Source organism: Anser anser (genome assembly GCF_964211835.1).
Source record: "Anser anser genome assembly, chromosome: 1".
Classification (NCBI taxonomy): Eukaryota; Metazoa; Chordata; class Aves; order Anseriformes; family Anatidae; genus Anser; species Anser anser.
In genome coordinates, this window is record NC_139720.1 from 57,796,364 (window position 1) to 57,814,710 (window position 18,347).

At 40.8% G+C, this 18,347-nt stretch overlaps 1 protein-coding gene across 1 annotated transcript; it reads left to right on the forward strand.

The window, feature by feature from the left end:
- The first annotated feature begins 8 nt into the window (after nucleotides 1-8).
- Nucleotides 9-18,224, forward strand: LOC310898237 (BPI fold-containing family C protein-like). Its single transcript, XM_083832869.1, has 16 exons — nucleotides 9-158; nucleotides 2,270-2,390; nucleotides 2,670-2,781; nucleotides 4,239-4,367; nucleotides 5,770-5,925; nucleotides 6,689-6,752; nucleotides 7,533-7,593; nucleotides 8,489-8,580; nucleotides 10,388-10,561; nucleotides 10,730-10,783; nucleotides 12,068-12,238; nucleotides 12,782-12,849; nucleotides 14,447-14,489; nucleotides 15,314-15,377; nucleotides 16,144-16,220; nucleotides 17,584-18,224. The coding sequence occupies exons 2-16, from the start codon at nucleotides 2,288-2,290 to the stop codon at nucleotides 17,623-17,625; spliced, it is 1,410 nt and encodes a 469-aa protein (XP_083688995.1). The 5' UTR covers nucleotides 9-158; nucleotides 2,270-2,287; the 3' UTR covers nucleotides 17,626-18,224.
- Nucleotides 18,225-18,347: the final 123 nt, after the last annotated feature.

The window sequence follows — 18,347 nt, forward strand, 5'->3', positions numbered from 1 at the left end:
GTGTGATACTGCTAAAGATGGCAGCAACTGGCTGTCTTCAGCCTCTCAGCTCTTTCCTTTAAAAGACAGGGTTGGGGCTGCAGACTGTTTTCCTTGCAGTCCCCTCAGCCCTGTGGTCTGGTACAGCAAAGCTTCTCTTTTCAGCTTTCAGAGGAGAGGTATGGTAACAAATATTTTGTGATTGCTCTTTGTTTTGAAGCGCTTTTGTTGGGAAGGGATAGATGTGACTAAATCTGGCAAAATTCTGGGATTTTAAACTATGAGAACTCTGCCTACACAGAAAACACATTTCCTTCCAGCATTTTGTTTCAGTCATACATGTTAAGCATATGTTTCTTTTGCCTCTTGATTTCTGTCGATTGATATTGAAAAGAAAATACTAGTGTTACCAAAAGGCAAGGGTGTTCTGTGGGGTTATTTAAAACTGTCTGTTACAGTAAAGTTAAGCTAATGTTATATTATAATTTTGCAGCTTGCTTAAATGGTGATCATGACTGAAATTCTTTTAAAGTTTTGAGGTATATTATTATCTTTAATAGATAGTTAAAATAGTTAATACAGCAACACCCAAACGCCTTTTTCAGGTGTTAAGGGAGAGTGCTGTTGTCTGCTTATAGATGGCTTCATCCCAGCTCTACAACAGTGGTTGCCCACTCCTGCCGGGAGACTGCTCGCAGCAACAGTTTCTGACTTTCATACTACATGCAGCTTGTGGCTCATGCAGCATAGCTCCATCTGATTTTAAATCCTGTCATGAAATTCCCTAGAGTGGGAATTAGCTTTGCTAGTTTACCACTCTGTCGTAAATCACACAGAGAAACTGAAAATTACTGAGGAGAAATGGTGGGCCATGATCATATCGTGTGTGTGTGTATATATATATGAAGCTAGCATAAGTTTAGGTTACCTACCTTGACCTCCTCAGAGGGACAATGAATCCTGTAGTTATAGGAGGAAGCTAAACATCTCCAACAGGGCGACTTGCTTTACTGTAGGCTGTATCCCTCTACACTGTAAAGATGATGGTCCTAGATAAGAGGCCTAACTTTTAAATGGCTCTAATTAAATAAGACCAGTCCTATGCAAGTGTTCTAGGGAAAGACAACCTTCTGTGAAAGATTTTTTTTGTCCTGGACAGTAGGTTAAGGTTACTGTCCACAGCTGTAAGTATCCACTTAAAATTTTGTGAGAGGAAATGATTAAAGAACAGAGTCCGTTACTGATAAGCCCGAACAAATTAAGCAGAACAAATCAGCAGCAATAATATGTAAATTATTGTCAAAGGCACTTATTTTGCTGTCATTCATTTGGTTTTATAAGATACTTTGAAAATGGATGTCCTTATTTATGAATGGAAAACGAGGATACAGCATGCTGTAGACAAGAGTCTTGAAATCTCAAGTAAAAAAAAAAGTGGGGAAAAGCATGATCAAGTACCCAGACTGCATGTTTAAAGAGGTCCAAAACAACCAGTTTGAGAAGCTAGGTCATGATGTTCGATACTATTAAAAAAATTAATGGTGTCCTGACCAAAATAACAGATAAAACTGATGCATTTATTGCATCATTTTCCTAGTTTCCCACAATACATTAAAAAAAAAAAATCCCACGGAAGCTTAGGATAAGAAATACAGCCCTAACACAGGCCAGAAGTTATTTAACAGGAATGAAAAGAGCAAAAATAAATGTCCATTTAACCATGAAGTTTGCAAGGAGATTTTTTGGGGTAAAACTTAATGCATTTATTAACATGAAAACACTGCCTGCTGGCACAAATTGTTTTCTTTAGTTGACTGCCAGAGGGGTCATACAGGGCGTTTCAAAGCTGTGACTAACATCTTAATAAATTGTTCCTAAAGTTGCGGATCTATGTTTATAACTAAATAACCCGATGGGTTTTTCCAAAATGTTAAGACCAGTGATACCTGTTGATTCACCAGCAAGCACTGAGAGCTCTGAACTTTTGGGAAAAATAAGGTTCTTATTTCACTAATTGGAGGAAAAAAAAAATGCAGCCTAAAAATTCAATGTGACCTCCCTTCCAACAGAGTTTGTCCAGGTGGATGTATCCCTGCTGCAGTGAATAATTTGACACTTCTCCTATGCCCTGAGGAGAATGCTTCCTCTGCTGTGGTTGCTGGGTTTTTCACTTTATTCATTCTGGAGGGAAAGCTGGTGTCAGAACAGCTCGCTCTGGGGGGGAAGAGGGAGTATGGCCACACACAGCACAGCATGAACTTCTACTACCATTACAAATATTTCTTAACAGGTCCTTTGAAAAACAAAGATGAAGGTTTGCTGTTCTCTCCTCCTCTTAAGTTTGGTCTGTGTGCAACTCAAAGCCAACCCTGGAGTCAAAGTGAGGCTCACCCAGAAGGGCCTGGAGTATGGTATGTGTGCTGTTTTCAGAAGCATGTGGTGATATTGCATTTAATCCTGATATGATGAGCATCTTTAGTAGTAAAGGCAGCGGGAGGAAATGAGCTGGTCACAGGCGGTAAAGAGAAGAAAGTCTGAAGGACGTCTTAAGAGCACAGTAATGTATTCCTGCGTCAAATTCCCATCAAATAGAAGCAAACGTTGTTTTAAAGTCTCCTACACTGGTAGCACATAAATATAAACCCACTGCCAGTATCAAAGGTAACTGAACTACCACTTTCATCCTGTAGCCAAGGAGGTTGGGCTGGAGATCCTGAAGAAGAATATGGAGAAGGAACGTTTCCCTGATCTGACTGGATATGAGAAATTTGGGCTTGGTAATGTCAAATACAACATCTCAAGGTAAGTAACAATCCTTCAAAATATGCTTTCTAATACAAAAGTTAGATGCTACTGCTATATTTAGCACTGTGCATGCATTATAATGGGAATGTTGATGTGTTTTATGTTAACTATCACTTAAAGGAAGACACGTGTGACTTTCATTCAAACCCTGATGAAGGCAAAGCGAAAGCTCTTGATTAATTTCTGTTCAGATAAAATTATCTGGTCTATCTTAGTCAGCTAAGAACTTGCAATGATCAGCTGAGAAAGATTCACATACCTGGAGGGCAGTTACACCTATGGTTTAGACACCTATTTTAGGATGAGATTAAATGTCCTCTGCAGGTGTCAATGTTTCTACGCTGACCACAGAGGAAGCCCAGAGAAACAGCTTACACCAGACATCCAGCTTCCAGGTGGTTGGAGTAGAGGGGAAGCTGGATCAGAATTAGCTGCAGATCATGAATACGTCTATGAGAATGGATCTTAAATTCTGCACAGCATAACTTAGCTACTGGTCCAGGTAGCTGTCCCCACCAGTTTTGTCACTGGAGTTACAGACTCCCTGGAACAGCTGCTGGAAGAAAGGACATCAGCACTGTATTGTGCTTGTTTGTAGCTGTACTTGCTGGAACCACCGGGACTTCCACCTGAATAAATTATCGCACTCTGTAGTGTGATTCTGAACAACAGTACACATACCACATCGCAGATGCCAGGTCTCTCTAAGGCAGCCAGCCTTAAGATGCACAAGAGATGCAGAAATACTGCGTGATTTGAAATAGTAAAATGGGAAAAGCTGCAGAATATTTGGGGTCCTCATGCATAAACACATAGGTCAGTGTCTAGATATTACACTTAAGTATTTAGTTTAGGGTTACTAAGTTCATTAGGTGCCTTGCTGATTGTTCAGCACTTAACCAATTTGCCTTAATGACTGATTTGCGCTAAGTGACTGTAAAGCTACATTACAATGTAAGAGTGGAGTGGCAGTTATTGTAGCCTGAAAAAGTACAAGCTAGACAGGAATAAATCAAATGACAGCTGAAATTACATGAATTTAGCAGCAACTTCGAGTAAAGTTGAGTAGAGAGTTCAATTTATGGCTATGCCTATTGTTGAATGAATACTACGATAATTGCATTTCAATTGTTTACTTACCAGTTGAAGTACAGTAAACTGTGACTGGATGCTTCCATAATGCTACAGAAAATAGATTTGATATTAATGAAGGAAGTAGTCTTACTAGAAAATGAGTTCTAAGAGAACGTAATTCATGAAAGCAAGAACTAGAAAAAGTTTTGTTCAATATAGAGTTGTGATACTTGGAGTCAAAGTTATCCTGACATCCTACCATTTCATTCCCTCTGGGGGCAGTTTGCGTTTGACTTAAACTTGAATCTTGTTTTATGTTCATCCTGACTCTTGAAATATGCATTTTTCTTTTTCTCCCCTGTATCTCCCTCATGCTCTAGAATACGAGTTGCTGCTGTTGAATTCCCCAGTGCTTCCATCTCCCTCATACCCAGGACTGGGATAAAACTGGTGATTGGAAATGCTTCTCTAACAGTTGATATGAACTGGAACATAAGGACCTGGATGTTGTACGTACAGCCTCATGTGTCCTGGGATTTTTCTTGATGAAGAATATCAAAAAGCAAAGATTAGTTTGTCTTGTGATCTCTTCATGGCAAAGATGCTCTTTAACCGCTGACAGCAGAAACCCAGTAATGGATTGGTCCTCACCAACAGGGCTGCTGCTGGGAGGCAGCTCCTGCCCATTCATATGGGCAGCTCAGCCCATGGCTGAGGAGCACCTCTGCAAATAGTAAAGGATAGAGGTTCTAGCTGAATGTCCTGTCTGACAGCTAATGACACATCTAGAAAAACTGGATTGTGGTCCAGTACAATAAAACTTTGCGTATTTCAAGTGCAGCTGCACTGTTAGAAATCCTGTGCTGTGCCTCCAGGCAATACAGCTCAGAAGCTGATGGAGAAGGGACAAGCAAATGGCAATATCCTTATAGCAGTCTCCACACCTTCCCAGTTGTAGGTGGCTTCAGAAGAGAAATCCTTCCTCATCTTTCTTCACAGCTTCCGTTACCTATATATAAACTGACTGAATTGCTGCAGTTTGAGGCTTCTGCTGTCAGGGACAGGGTGGGCTGGCTGCTGTGTGAGGGCAGGAGACCTGGGAGCTGAGGCTGAGGGCACAGCAGGAGAGGCAGTGCCTTCACTAGCAAATGCCCAAAACACTTCAGCAGAGCCTGTCAGTGGCAGTGATCAGCATCAGCCACCAGTTCAGATTGCCAAGCCAATCCATAGTGATGAGGCAGGGCTGAAGCAAAGACAGCAAGTCAAGCCAGCAAAGCACCATCAGGATTAATGAGGAAGGAGGTTGTACATCGGTGTACCTGCAACATAGCTCAAGCAGAGGCATGAGCTTCAGTGCAACTCACAAACGAAGGGCAGAGACTCTCAATGAGGTGTTTCTCTCAACCAAGCTATGAACAGGTTAATCCAAAATAACACATCTTTGTTATGTTGGGGCTGGTCTTGAGCGTGGGCTGCCAAACCCCTGGGAGGGTGGTGGGGAGGAGGCCACAGAGCATACTAGGGCACTCCAGGCCCTGAAATGGGTTTGCATGGAACATCCCCATATAGCAACAGGTGAGATGGCAGTACAGCTCTCTTACTCCGTCCTTTAATAGATGTAACCCAGTTACCTCATCTGTGGGCATGTCTTGTTACTAGAACAAAGTATATTAAAATAGTGAATTATATACTCTTCCAAATCCAGAATTTTCCAGAACTCCTAGCAAGAAAATCTGCATAGAATACTTGATTCTTTACTGACCCTTCGTCTATTTTTTTCTATGAGCAACACAGTAAAGTATTCAGATAAACAACTTCAGTGGAAAGCAAAGAGTCCATTTGAGAGTTAATGAGTCTAAAATGTTCGCTAAAATAGGTTTTACAGTTTTTATGTATTTTTACTTTATGCAGCAGAGACAGTGGAAGAAGCACAGTGTACATTTCCAAGGTGTTTGTTACTGCAATCTTTTCAACACCCCTGGATAATACAGGCCATACTTCAATATCACTTACCAGCTGCCGGACAACTTCTGGTGATATAGACATCAAGTTGAATGGAAAAAGCGGGTAAGTGCAAGAGATCTGTATACATGCTGGGAGAAAATAACTGTCAGTGAATGGCACAAAGACACCCAAAACTGCTTTTAGGTGTCTATAGCCACCACAAGTGAGAATCAGGAAACTAATCCTGTGTTCAAATGGCAAAGTTTGACCTTTGTTCTTTTATTTGTGCCCCCTGTCATTTGAGTAGAGAATAAATACAGCAGTTTTGGTCAGATCATACAATCCCTTGTGCTTCTTTGACACAGTTCTTTCCAAATACTGCTCTAATGTTCAGCTCTAGGTAGAAGTTACATGCTTGTACTGTGCTTTCTGTACTTCTAGTCAGAATGCTATAAAAACCGAACAGAACCAGACTGCTGTCTGTTGTGCCTCTGGTTATAAACCTGTGCAACATGATCTCATTGTTTTCTTGTACTTCTGTCACTTTCTGAATACAGCTCGTCACATGGTTTTGTTCTTCTGTTTTTGTCGTTTTTTACTTGCAGCGGAAGTCTCTAGAACAGAACGTTTATTCTGTTTTTGTACATATGTGATGGTGGTAATGTAAAGAATCTTTTCGTAAAGATGAAACTTCATCTACCTAGTCTAATCACTGAGGTGCCTAGTGGTGAAATGATCTTTTAAGTGGTGGCTCACTTCAGAAAGCTCCTACATGTGCTAGAGTATCACACTTGGAGGCCATTAAAAACTCTGTTCTGCAGAGATCTGATTTCCTGTTAATGACTGGAGTACTTGACCCATGAATTGCTTTTTTCTTCTCCTGTAGCTTCCTGCATAACTTCTTTATCAAGTATCTGAAGAAACCCATTCACAGGAGTTTGGCCACTAATGTAAGCCTTTCAGATTGTGTAGGGGAGGGGTGTAAGGAATATCACTTTCACAAGTCAGCACTGGGAACTTGACAAAGGCAGAACTAGAAAAATAATGGAGTCTGATTCTGGTCTGGTCAGCATAGTCATCACTTTGCCGGCCAGAAACACTTTGAGATAGTGTTGAGTTCATGGCTGAGATACCGACTGATCTAGGGGTAAGCTCAACCAAGGCCAGAATGTGCGGTTATTTTCCTGTTCCAATGCAAATAAGTCTGTGCATGTGTACATATGCATTCTGGTTATTGGGAAATTTTCATACTCAGGAAGTAAAACGTATTGGGTGACACAGATCCTGTAGTATGTCACCTGACAGTATGACTTACCTAAACCTCATAGTATCAAACAAGTGAGTAGTTCTGATGGCAACCCGCCCGTCTGTGAGGAGGCAGAGCTTGAGGCAGGTGTCATTCGGCCCCAGGACAAGGATCTCTGCTGTGAGACCCGTGTGAGATCTGTCTCCTTCTCACACTACTTAAGGCTGTGGTTTTGTCACCCCCATCAGGCTGCTTTTAGCAACTTCCCACTTACCTGTCTTAAGGCAGGTCTGACACAAGACGTGCTTACCTTGCATGGAATAGATACCATGGGGAACCAGTTAGCTGAAGAAAAGCAAGCTTAGATGTTTTGACAAATGCTGCAGTGTATGTCACGTATGTAGACAGACTTGCTAGCACACAGCTAAGAGGTGCATACAGTTCCATGCTAATCAGTCCATAACCTGAGTGTGCTTTTATACAGTCTTGTCCCAACATCAGATCTGGAATCCAGTTGATAAATGAAGACCTTCAGTCACTGAATGGTGAGTCCCCAGTGATATGTTTTCCTTCTGCCTTTTATTTCCTATTCAGTGAAACTCTGTAGCTTCCTTAACAGCAGCTGGCTAACAAAGCCTCCAGGAGCAGTATCAGTCCCCACATTCTGTCAGCTCCTTTTCTTAGAGGACCACAGGTGAATAAAAGGAGTGATACTTGGACAAGAAAATGACATTTCTGAGAAGCCAAGGACTTATGAGCTATTCTTAACTTGCAAATGTGGCAGGCTGTACTTTTGATGTCGGAAATGCCACACAGCACTGATAAGGCAGTTTTTCCTTCCCTTCATGCTATGACTCCTCCTGTGCATGTAGCACTTGACAATCTGAAGCCTGCTCTCTTAGCCTGCCTGGAAATTTAGGTCTTACTTGCTAAAAGAAAAATAAAGCTCCTTTTTTATTTATATATATAATATATATATTAAACATTAGATTTGCAAGAGGCACTCAAACTGTTGAGCAGATACAGTCTGCAAAACACAAGTACTTAAACAGATGATGATGCACCCACCTTTTCTGGGAAAGTATTTGCAGATTAGAGGCACTTTGGATGCCCTGGATGCCCTCAAACTGCTTAACAGGAGAAACCAGCCCTGAAGTAATACTATGGCCGCTTCCTTTTCCATTTGGTTAGACTAAATTTACTTTTCCCCAATGGGAAAACATTAGACAAATTTAAGAAGATGCTTTGAAGAAAGTGCTAGTAGAAAGATCAAGTTTGAGGTTGGAATATGTGTTAGGATGTCCCTGGTTGCGCTCTTCCCTACCCACTGAAACAACATGTATCATTCTCTTTCAGGAACTGACTTAGTTTTAATACACATAAAATTCTTTCTGTGCTTTTATAATATTGGGTATTTTTCTTTATCTACCATCTTTACAGTCCTAATGCCGATTGATGATTTGGCTGAAATAGACTACTCCTTAAATAGCTTGCCAGCAGTATTCCGACCATACATTGACCTGGACTTAAAGGTAATTGCCTGTCATGCTTTTGCCAATATTGGTGGATTTTTTTGTTATTGTATGATCCTCTTTCTAAGATGAAGATGCCTGCTGTTCTGAACACTAAAACACTAAGCACTACTGCATTTGTTATTGTAATATTTTTAACAAGTCTGTTGTAAAATGAATTATTCAAAAAATATTTCTTTTTAACTGCTGTTGACTTGGTTATAGAAAATAGTGATAAAAAGTTTACTAAGCAAGTTAAGAAAAAAGGAGAAAAGTATTCAAAGAGGAATTCATCCTTCTCTCACTGTTGATTAACATCTGGCACTTATTTGCTCTATCAGTCAGGGGAAGATTTCTACACTTTGCACTAACTAGATGAGTATGCTGCCAGGTGAAAAAAGAAATAGCAAGACTATAGAAGCAGGAATTGAGCCTCTCCCACACAGAATGGAAAGAGAGAAGACACTTGAAAAAGAGTGCAAGTCCAAGGCATGCTCCTGAGTTTGAAGGCTTGAAAGTTTCTTTAAACTAAAGGAAAAGGTCTCCTTATGTATTTAGACAAAAAAATAGACTAGTTTCTGACTCTAGAATGTCTTTACTGCCATTCTGGGTAAGGTGACTTGGCTGAAGGTAGTTATGGTCATAGTATCTGAGATGCTTGATTAAGTTCAAGATGCCTTACGCTAGGTGCTCTAAACACAGAGAACAAAAAGACAGTCTTGTCTATTGTTTATACTTAATTTATAAGAACTTAGTGACAACAGGAAAATAAAAGACAGGAACACAAGGGAACAATAAGCCAGTATCAGTGTGGTAGAGACTGTTCTTGGCAGCAGCCACAGAATGTTTGCCAAGTTCTTCTCGGTGTTTTGGTGACTAGATTTTATGTAGAGATTTGAGTCAGACCAAAGAGGTAAAGTCATGGGTGTCTGCAAGAACTATTATCCCACAGAAGAGGCAACATGGGGAAAACAGATAAAGCCAGCAGCTGGTAAATCGAGCAAGTGAGGGTTGACTGAGGAGGTCATAGGCAAAGAGACTCAGCACTTTATAAGCATGTTGACAATCCTTAGAAGGTAACAGGAAACTTAGAGATAGATGGGCAATAGTTGAGGAAAATACAGACACACAGAATACACTTGAGATGAAACAGAAAGGAGGAAATGAGAAGGGATATAAAAAAAATCTGATTACTTGCCTCACTTTAAATTAGTTTTACTTGTTTGTTTCATCTTGATGTATTTGGAATTATTAGATCTGTGAGCTTTGGCTGGCATCACGGGTGCTGCAGAAGACAAATGTTTTTTAGGATTGTTTGACATAACTTTTTCTCTTGCACATTTTGTCTGAACACCCTACTTCATTCTCAGTAGAATAAGGTGTTGATTGTGACCTAGGAATGCCTCTGTAATTCTAGAGATCCATCTTGAAATTAAGGCCATTGGCTAGCTCTGGACAACAGTTCTCAGGTCTAAATTCTTAGAGGTGGGGAAAGGGTAAAGTAAGGCTTTTCAATAAGAAGGAGCCTTACTCATTCAATAGGTAAGGTCTTAATTGTGTTTTCTGAGTTGGTAGACTGTCTTCAGTAGGTGATCAGCATCTCAAAAGATAGGTCTCAGATGTCATCTGTGAAGGTGTCCAATCTCTGTAATTTGTCTTCACAGCCTGCTTGAAAGCACTAGGGCTCCAGGGTGTACAAGTCCTGTGTACTTCTTTCTACACAAAATGAACAGCTTATGCAAGGGAGAGGAAAGTAGCAATTAGTTGTCTGCAGTCACTTCAAAGCCATGTTTTGACTGACTTTTTTTCATCTCTGAATATCTTTCAGGGGATAATCTACCCAGCTGGAAATTATACTGACCCTCCCTATGCAGCAGCTCCCTTCACCATCCCAGACCAAAGAGACTCCATGCTCAACCTTGCTTTCTCTGAGTATTTCTTTCAGACTTCCTCATTTGCTTACTACACAGCAGGGGCCTTCAACATAACGATTGCAGAAGAGGTGAGTAGGAGACAGGAACAGAGTCAGACTAGCTCAGGTCGTTCAAGATGGGGCTTTCACCTGCCAGTTGTCAGCATGAGGCAGATTGGGCTACTAATTGGGCTGTAAAGTCCTGATCTATGAAGTGCACCCCTTGTTAACTCATTTATTTTCTCTATTTTTTTCCAGACTTGCAGTTATTTTAATATAAGCACAGAGATATTTGGCAGTATCATCCCTGAGGTGAGTACCAGTACTTTCACAAATACATAGAAAACTGCCCGATGTAGGTGTTGGACACTGGTGTATCCCAAAGGCCTTATAGCACCAGTCAGAATCTCCCACTGGGGAAGTGGACATACGTATGCATGGTAACAGCAGAGCAGATGGGCCTTGTCACTTCTCGCCTCCACAACAAATTGAATGACTTGTGCTGTTACCAAACTTAGTCCATAATCTTGTGCATCGATCTTTACTCTGGACGCTATGCCAAAGCTACAGCTGTTCCCACCTCAAACCAGCCCTGGGCAGGAAAAAGCTTCCAGTCATGAGCCTCTCTTTGAGAGGTGGGGCCTCAGCTCAGAAATAGCTCCTTTCTCCTCCCAAAACTTGTGCAATTGCCTTTGCTTCACTGTTAGCCTGTGACTGACTAGCAGAAAGCAATCCAGTAAAGACCCGGGAAGGGACTCCAGTGGCCATGTGCAGGAAAACAAGCTAACAGATAGTCAGGTAACATTACATCTACGGGAAAGACAAGGCAGGTGTACAGGGTTTCAATTTATTTCACATGGAGAAGATGAACATAACAGGAAAGATGGTGTAAGCGTGCATGGCTTCTACCAGAATTCCTAGACAAAATGAGAAACCAAAAATGAGCATAAGAAACCCTAGCTCTTGAATGCCACGGGTGGATCAAATCGGACTCGCAGTTCCAAGAACTTCACATCCTTGTTTGTTTCCTGGATGATTTCAGGTTCCTTCCTCAGAAGTCTAAAATTGCAGGGCAATTGTCATATTGTCTTCATATAATGCCATGAGCATTGATGCTACTATTCCACCCCCTTATTCTAACTAATGAACTTGGTGAACCTACTCATTCCTTAGGCAAGGGACAGAGTGCGGCTCCTCAGGGAACAGTCCAGAGCAGGAACCCATCTCATGAGATAGATTAATCTCAAAGTGAATTAATGACTCCTGAACTCCTTTATTGTCACTTAAATGTCACATTTATGCTCCATTCCTTTCCTGTGTTCACAAACTAATTTCTTTCAAACCAGCATAGAGAAAAAAAGTATTCTTAGAGTGGAAAGAACTTTCTACTGCATCCCTGTTAGCCAAGATTATTGATTTATCACCACAGAAGTTTTCTATTTCCTGCTTGCATGAAAGAATCTTGTTAGCAGCTGTTCTTAACCTCATCTCAAAGAACTACTTCAAAGTGATCACTTCAAGAATGAGAAACTGTAATATTCTGACCTGTTCTACAAGCATTTCTCTTTTTTTTGGATTTGCCTTGGAACCTTACAGGTAGCCAAATATTCAGTAACACCATATCCAGTGATGTTGAAGCTAATGGCTACTGAAACACCTCTCATCAGCTTGCAGCAGGATTCCTTTACTCTAGAGATTCAGGGATCCATGGAGGTGTTTGCTGTTCTGCCAGACTCAACCACCCAGTCACTGTTCACAATGAACATAGTAAGTACAAGAAACAAAATGACACTTAACTCAGGGCTAAATATGCTTGTTCCTTCCTTCTCTTAAAACTCTGTATAAGAAACCAAGTACCAGATTTTTAATACTTAAACATGCAAATTCCCTTTAGTCACAGGTGGTGGTGTATGGCCACACTAACTTACAGGAAATTTTTATGGGGAAGAACTTTTTCCTATAGGCAAATGAAAATAGAAATAAATAGTGATTCTGATTAACCAAAGATTTCTTCTTCAGAATGATTGTTCTGCAAGCATGAACAGTCATATCTCATGGCACTTTGCTCATTTATCTGAAAATGATTTTGATTAGTGAAATCTCATTACCCACTTCAGTGCTTGTCAGTGCCATTCAGACAAGCAGAAACTTACTGCATGCAGCCTCGCATGGACCATTGACTACAGAGAAACTCCAGCTCTGTGAAACACTTCTGTGTACAACCAGGAAAATGTTTCTGCATTTGTGATGAATTTCCAGCAAGGGTCCCATTTTCTATGTCTGGCAACCCATGGTCTCTTTCTTCTGCAGGCAGCCAACACCAGCATTGCTCTGAATATATTCAACCGGAAATTGATGGGCTCACTCTGTCTGAACAGGTAATTCAACAGGGGCAGGACGGCCTGAGCCTGTTTGGAAAATAGTGCTAGCAATCCCAGCATTAGCAGTTTAGACACATGGCCAGATAACCATAATTTAATGAATGTAGTTCCCTAGTGAGTTCATCTGTAGAAACTCCCTCAGGAGAAAGGTTTGCACTTCTGTATTTTTCTTCATGCTTGGTGATAGGTTAAGGATCTGCTGCTTCTCTTGAATCCTTGGTAAACTTCTCCACTTATCTGAGCTGGACAGACTTTCTCAGCCTTAGGCAATGTGGTTGCTATGACTAGAGCAAATAATGAATGTAACAAACTAGTCATTCTAGAGAGCTGGTTTAGTATCTCAGTTTAGTCTAAAATCACTTGCACAGATTTTTGTCTTGAAGATCTAGCTGTGATTCTCTAAATCTCTGTCTGTACTTGCACAGCTTAGATCACTCAGGAAGTTTTTCTGTGACAATTGCCATGGTCCCCAGGGGACTGCCCACCAGCTGTGGACTGATGCAGGACCTATAGTAATTTCACTGAACTTCTCTGCTCCTGACATCTTCTGTCCCCTCTGAGCTACATAAATGGAGCGTCCAAGGTAGTTATGATTACCATAAAATACTTGAGAGCTTCCTTCATCCCTTTCCAGCTAGTAAGATGCAATTGCTTTCTAGTTCACCTGTGCAGAGGGGTCCAGGACATGGAAAAGAACCTGGACCCCTGCAGTTTCCCCTACATTAAGATTCTCATAGCAGAGATGCTCCCACTCAGGCACTGCAATTCCCAAGCTTCAGGCTTCAGAAAGCCAGAGATGGCTTGGGCATTTAGAAATCTAGCATCTCATTTTACAGAGAGAGGTTCTGTATACCACAACCTCATAACTGGGAATTGAGACCCTTATTTCACAAAAAAAAAATCCTTTGGGAAAGATAGTTATAGGGTTATAAATATGCAGATTCTCCCAGGATACAGATGTTAGGAATGTAAGGATAATAGTGTCATTAGTATATTTTGTTTTTTCAGCAATATTCAGAGAAAAAAGTCTGAAATGTGCTGGAAACTGGCCATGAAAGCTAGGGTGCTGGTGCTGTGGAAACCTAGAAATCTTACTTTGAATAATTATTTGGATACATGACTATGTACTGAATAAATATTTGAATTTGGAAGAATAGACATTAGCAACGCAGCCATCAGCAGCAGCACCATGCTGTGAACAGAGTTATTCTTCCATTCCCTAGAAAGGTTTGTACCATAGTATTATCCTGATGTACCTAAATCCTTGCAAAAGATCTGAGAGCCTGCAAGTCCATAATGCTGGCCTTGGTGAAGTCAATAACCAGCAGGATTTCCAAAACACAGCATAGAGGGAGAATGTACACACGTCCCTGGCCACAGCCCTTCTAGCGTACTCTTCCTGCATGCATGCTCAGCAATGCCCTAAGAAAACCACATCTTTCTCGATAAGGCAGTATGTGCTGTGTAAAATATATTGCTTCAAAAGTCTCTTTACAGATGCTTCATAAGGCCTAGAGCTCTAAAGCAGTGACTGTTCATCGAGAATGTGTTTATCCTTTCTAGTGACTCATCTTGTTTCACTTCTTTCCCTCAGGCTCCAGTTCTCCCTAACCCATTCCAACGTTGGTTTTTTTGAGGTAAGCAGACAGTTTAAGCATATAGGAAATGCAAACCAGGAATATCAATGATATCAAGGCTAAAGAGTAAGCGCCTAAATTCCATCTATATTTCTAAACCATTTGGCTTCATTCCTTGACAGCTTTTTTCCCACCTTCTGGCTGCCACCTCTCTGCTGTTGATTTAATAAAAAGTGTACTCCTTTGGGGCAAGTTAGTCTTCTGAAAATGATATATTCTGAAGTTCCCCTGACTGGTATATCATATTTTATCAGTAAGCTGAAAGATCACTAATCATAGCCCTGTAACACAGTAGTAACCTGAACTGTAGCGGTAGAGGGAGCAGTGTGCTGCTGTCTAAGCAATTGCACGCATGACTGAGGCAGAGGCACTCCATGTGTTGGTGTGCACTCATCACAGATGCTCAGAATTACAATAGGGAATGGGAGCCAAAATACTATTCTCAGATGCCTGAGACTCTGCTGTTGTAGCCTTCCAGGGAAAACTGCCTCCAGAGTCATTTCATTCTGAATACAATCACTCAGTTCTGAGTAGGTGAGGAGAAAAGACTAAAACTACTTTGGTCCTGCTTTGCTAATGGTGACATTGTTTCACAAGTAAAGGAAGTAGACTGCTTTAAATTAAACTGTTGTCCAAGCATGATGAGAGCTATTTGCAATTTGCATCTCACTTCCTTTGCATCTCTTTGAAGGCATGAGATCCTTCTGGGCTAAATGAGAGCCAAAAGCTGAATGTGAGCCTATAGTCCTCATTCAGGATGAGGGCATGACGATTCTACTCCTATCAGAAAGTGGTGCTGAACTCAGCCTTCTTGTTTGTGACAGGTCTCACTTCTGGAGAACATCCTGTCCTACATCTTACAGACTGAAGTAATTCCATCAGCTAATGGTAAGGCTACATTTCTAAGCATCAGCAAAAACCCTCCAGCAGAGTGGGTGATTGTAGGAACTACTGCCTTTCTGCTTAAGTTGCCAGTTCTATTAACTTCACTGGGACATGATCATCAGCCAGTAAGCAGTGGAATGGGGAGATTGATTTGTAGGGCTGTAAGTATGGTCTCTCACTAGCGCTGTTCTGCAGTGTCAGCAGAGAAGTCCAGGGCAATAAGGTCTGGGAAACTCATCCACCTTTACCTCATGAAAGGTGACCTTGATGCATCGGTACAGAAGCATGTCTCTAGTTTGTATACCTGATTGCTGCTAGTGTGTGTGAAATGTATTCCTCTCTGTTAGATTAGCCTCTGATATAATCTTAATTAAGGCCCCAAAGGGAGACATAGGTTTGTGCAAGCACTCTGTACTGGGATGAACTTTGCCTTCCTTAATTAATGGAGACAAATGGGAACAGGTTCTAATGATTCTATAGCTGTATTGACAATCCCTCAGGTCATTAAGGACAAATCAGTTAGTATGTGATAATGCATTGAACAGGAAGTGCCTTAATTTGGCTGCAACACTGCCAAGACAAGAGCACCTATAATTCTTTCCCCCTTTGGTAAATGAGCATTGTATCTACCTCCCAGGGTTGTCTGTGAAGGCTAAGAGGTTAATTGTTTTAAATGACCTAAATCTCTGAATAAACAGAAGGTTGTTGAAGGGCAGGTATTTATTATCTTCCTAATGCATCCCTAAATCATTGTTTGTCTTTTCTTAAGCTAAACTGTCCAAAGGATTCCCTCTTCCCAATTTGGCCAACGTTACCTTGACAAGACCTCATATTACAATTGTACAGGTGAGATTTTGACACTTATGAAAAGGTTATTAATTTTTTGTGGGGGTGACGGAGCTAGGCACTTATTCACCTTCTGCTTGTACAAGAAATCTGCTGGATCTTTTTTCTTTTACTGCTACTTAAGAACAAGATTTTTTTTTACTGTTTACAATGAGATCTGTTATAATGGTAAAGTCTTATTAGAAACAAATTTGTCTTTGAGAGGAATAACTTGAACTGGATTACGTACGTAACCACTGAGTGATCAAACACACAGCTTCCTCAGCCTTGGAAGGTGCAATTCAGTGTGAAAACAGGTTTACCTCTTAACATTTCATTAAAGTTTGATAACATTTCATTCAAGTTTGACAAACCAAATTAGAGCTATCACTTTCCATGCACTACTACTGAATTTAATAGGAATAGTTGAAATATGGGAGGGAGCCGAATTTGATTTTGTGCACAGTATGACTGGATTTTAACAACTGCTGATATTGGCTGAGACTATTAACCAAAAGTAGTTAGCAAGCTCTCAGGAAATATTCTTTGCCTTCTGGTTATTCTCCAAATCACACAATACCTGCTAAGCACAAAGCACAACTCAGAAAAGGAAATGCCAAGATTGTGTTGCAAAGAAAGAGTGAAAAACATGTACCTTGCAGCAGCCTGGTATGCAATCCCTACAAATTATTGTTTGGAGACTGCTTTAGGTAACACTAGTTGCCAACAACCTTATAGACTAATTATGAAGGATTTTAGTGGTTTTGTGGGACCCATTCCACACCTCACTTTCTCTAGTCACTCTTCTTGTCAGTAACGAGAATTGAGAGGACACAGGAGAACTGTTCAGTGTGAATGGGTTTCCCAAGTAAAAGGTAACTCTATAGTCTCCACTTCCAGTTCTAGTCTGTTGGCTGTAGTTGAGAGGAAGGAAGACAGTTCTTCATGCTTTTCAGAGATAAGTATATTAGACTGTGGTGGACTGCTCTCTGAAGGTTTGTTGCCCTGTATGCACTGACAATGGGGGAAGCCCAAAGGGCAAATTTAGATTACATGACTAATTCTAAAATGGCTCAAATTAGGTTTAAAAAAAAGATAATCCCACTTTGTGATGATTGTCTAGCTGCCTCAAGGCTCAAATGAACTTTCCTGGGTAGGCTGGATGATCTTTAGATGTCTCTTCCATTGCTAGCATGATGCAAAGGGATAGCACACTAGGCGATGAAAGTTTGAAGGACCGTTTAGTAGAACTTGGAAGTAAAAAGTCTCAACTGTTTTCAGTATTTTTTGTTTGGTTTTTTAACATTAGGATAGAGTTGAATTTAATAAATAACTAAAATATTCTGTAATTCATAGCATTCAGTGTCTGTTCTTCTTCCTGCAGGGCTATGTGTTGATTTCTACTGATGTTCACTACAACTATTAAAGGAGAAGAGTGACCATTTGTTAGGCATGAATTTAAATCAATAAAGTGACTCTGAAGGCTGAACAACTGTACACTTCTCCTGAAACATCTCACCTGAGTCCTGATGAGAGCAGTGGCCTGGTTTGGTGGGGTGGGAGGGAGTGCTCAGAAATCTGGCGAAATGGTTAGGCTTCACAAGGGTGATAACAAGCAGACTCAGGGGCAAGCAAGATGCATGCTTGGCATTATTTATTCTGGAGTTTATCTGATGTAAAACTGTTTTTAAAAAGATTAATGCCTCTCTTGAAATAAAGTCTTGTCTACACATTTCCTGGAAGATGCTATAGTCTCTCAAGTGAAGAAAAAGTACATTGTCAAAATGTAGCTAAGGCAGGCATGTCTACTACTGTTTTGACTATAATAATCTCAAGTAACTTCCTTTTCAAGGTGATGCATTAAATACGTTGTGAGCACTCTCCAGAGCTACACCAGATGGTGAACTGTCCTGCCTACAGTGGGAACTAAACTACTACCATAAATGTTAACAAAGCTGCAAAAGCGATTCTATTATATGGGTTCAAGAGACCAAGGGCTGACTGTTTTCATGTCTTTAGGGCTTTTTGATAGCCCCTCTCCCCTGGTGGCTCCAAAATCCCCCACAGGACATTGCTTAGCTACCTCAGCTACCATCCTTGAACGTTTCGGTGTGCGTTTCTCTTAAAAGCCTAATTCTGCACCGTCTT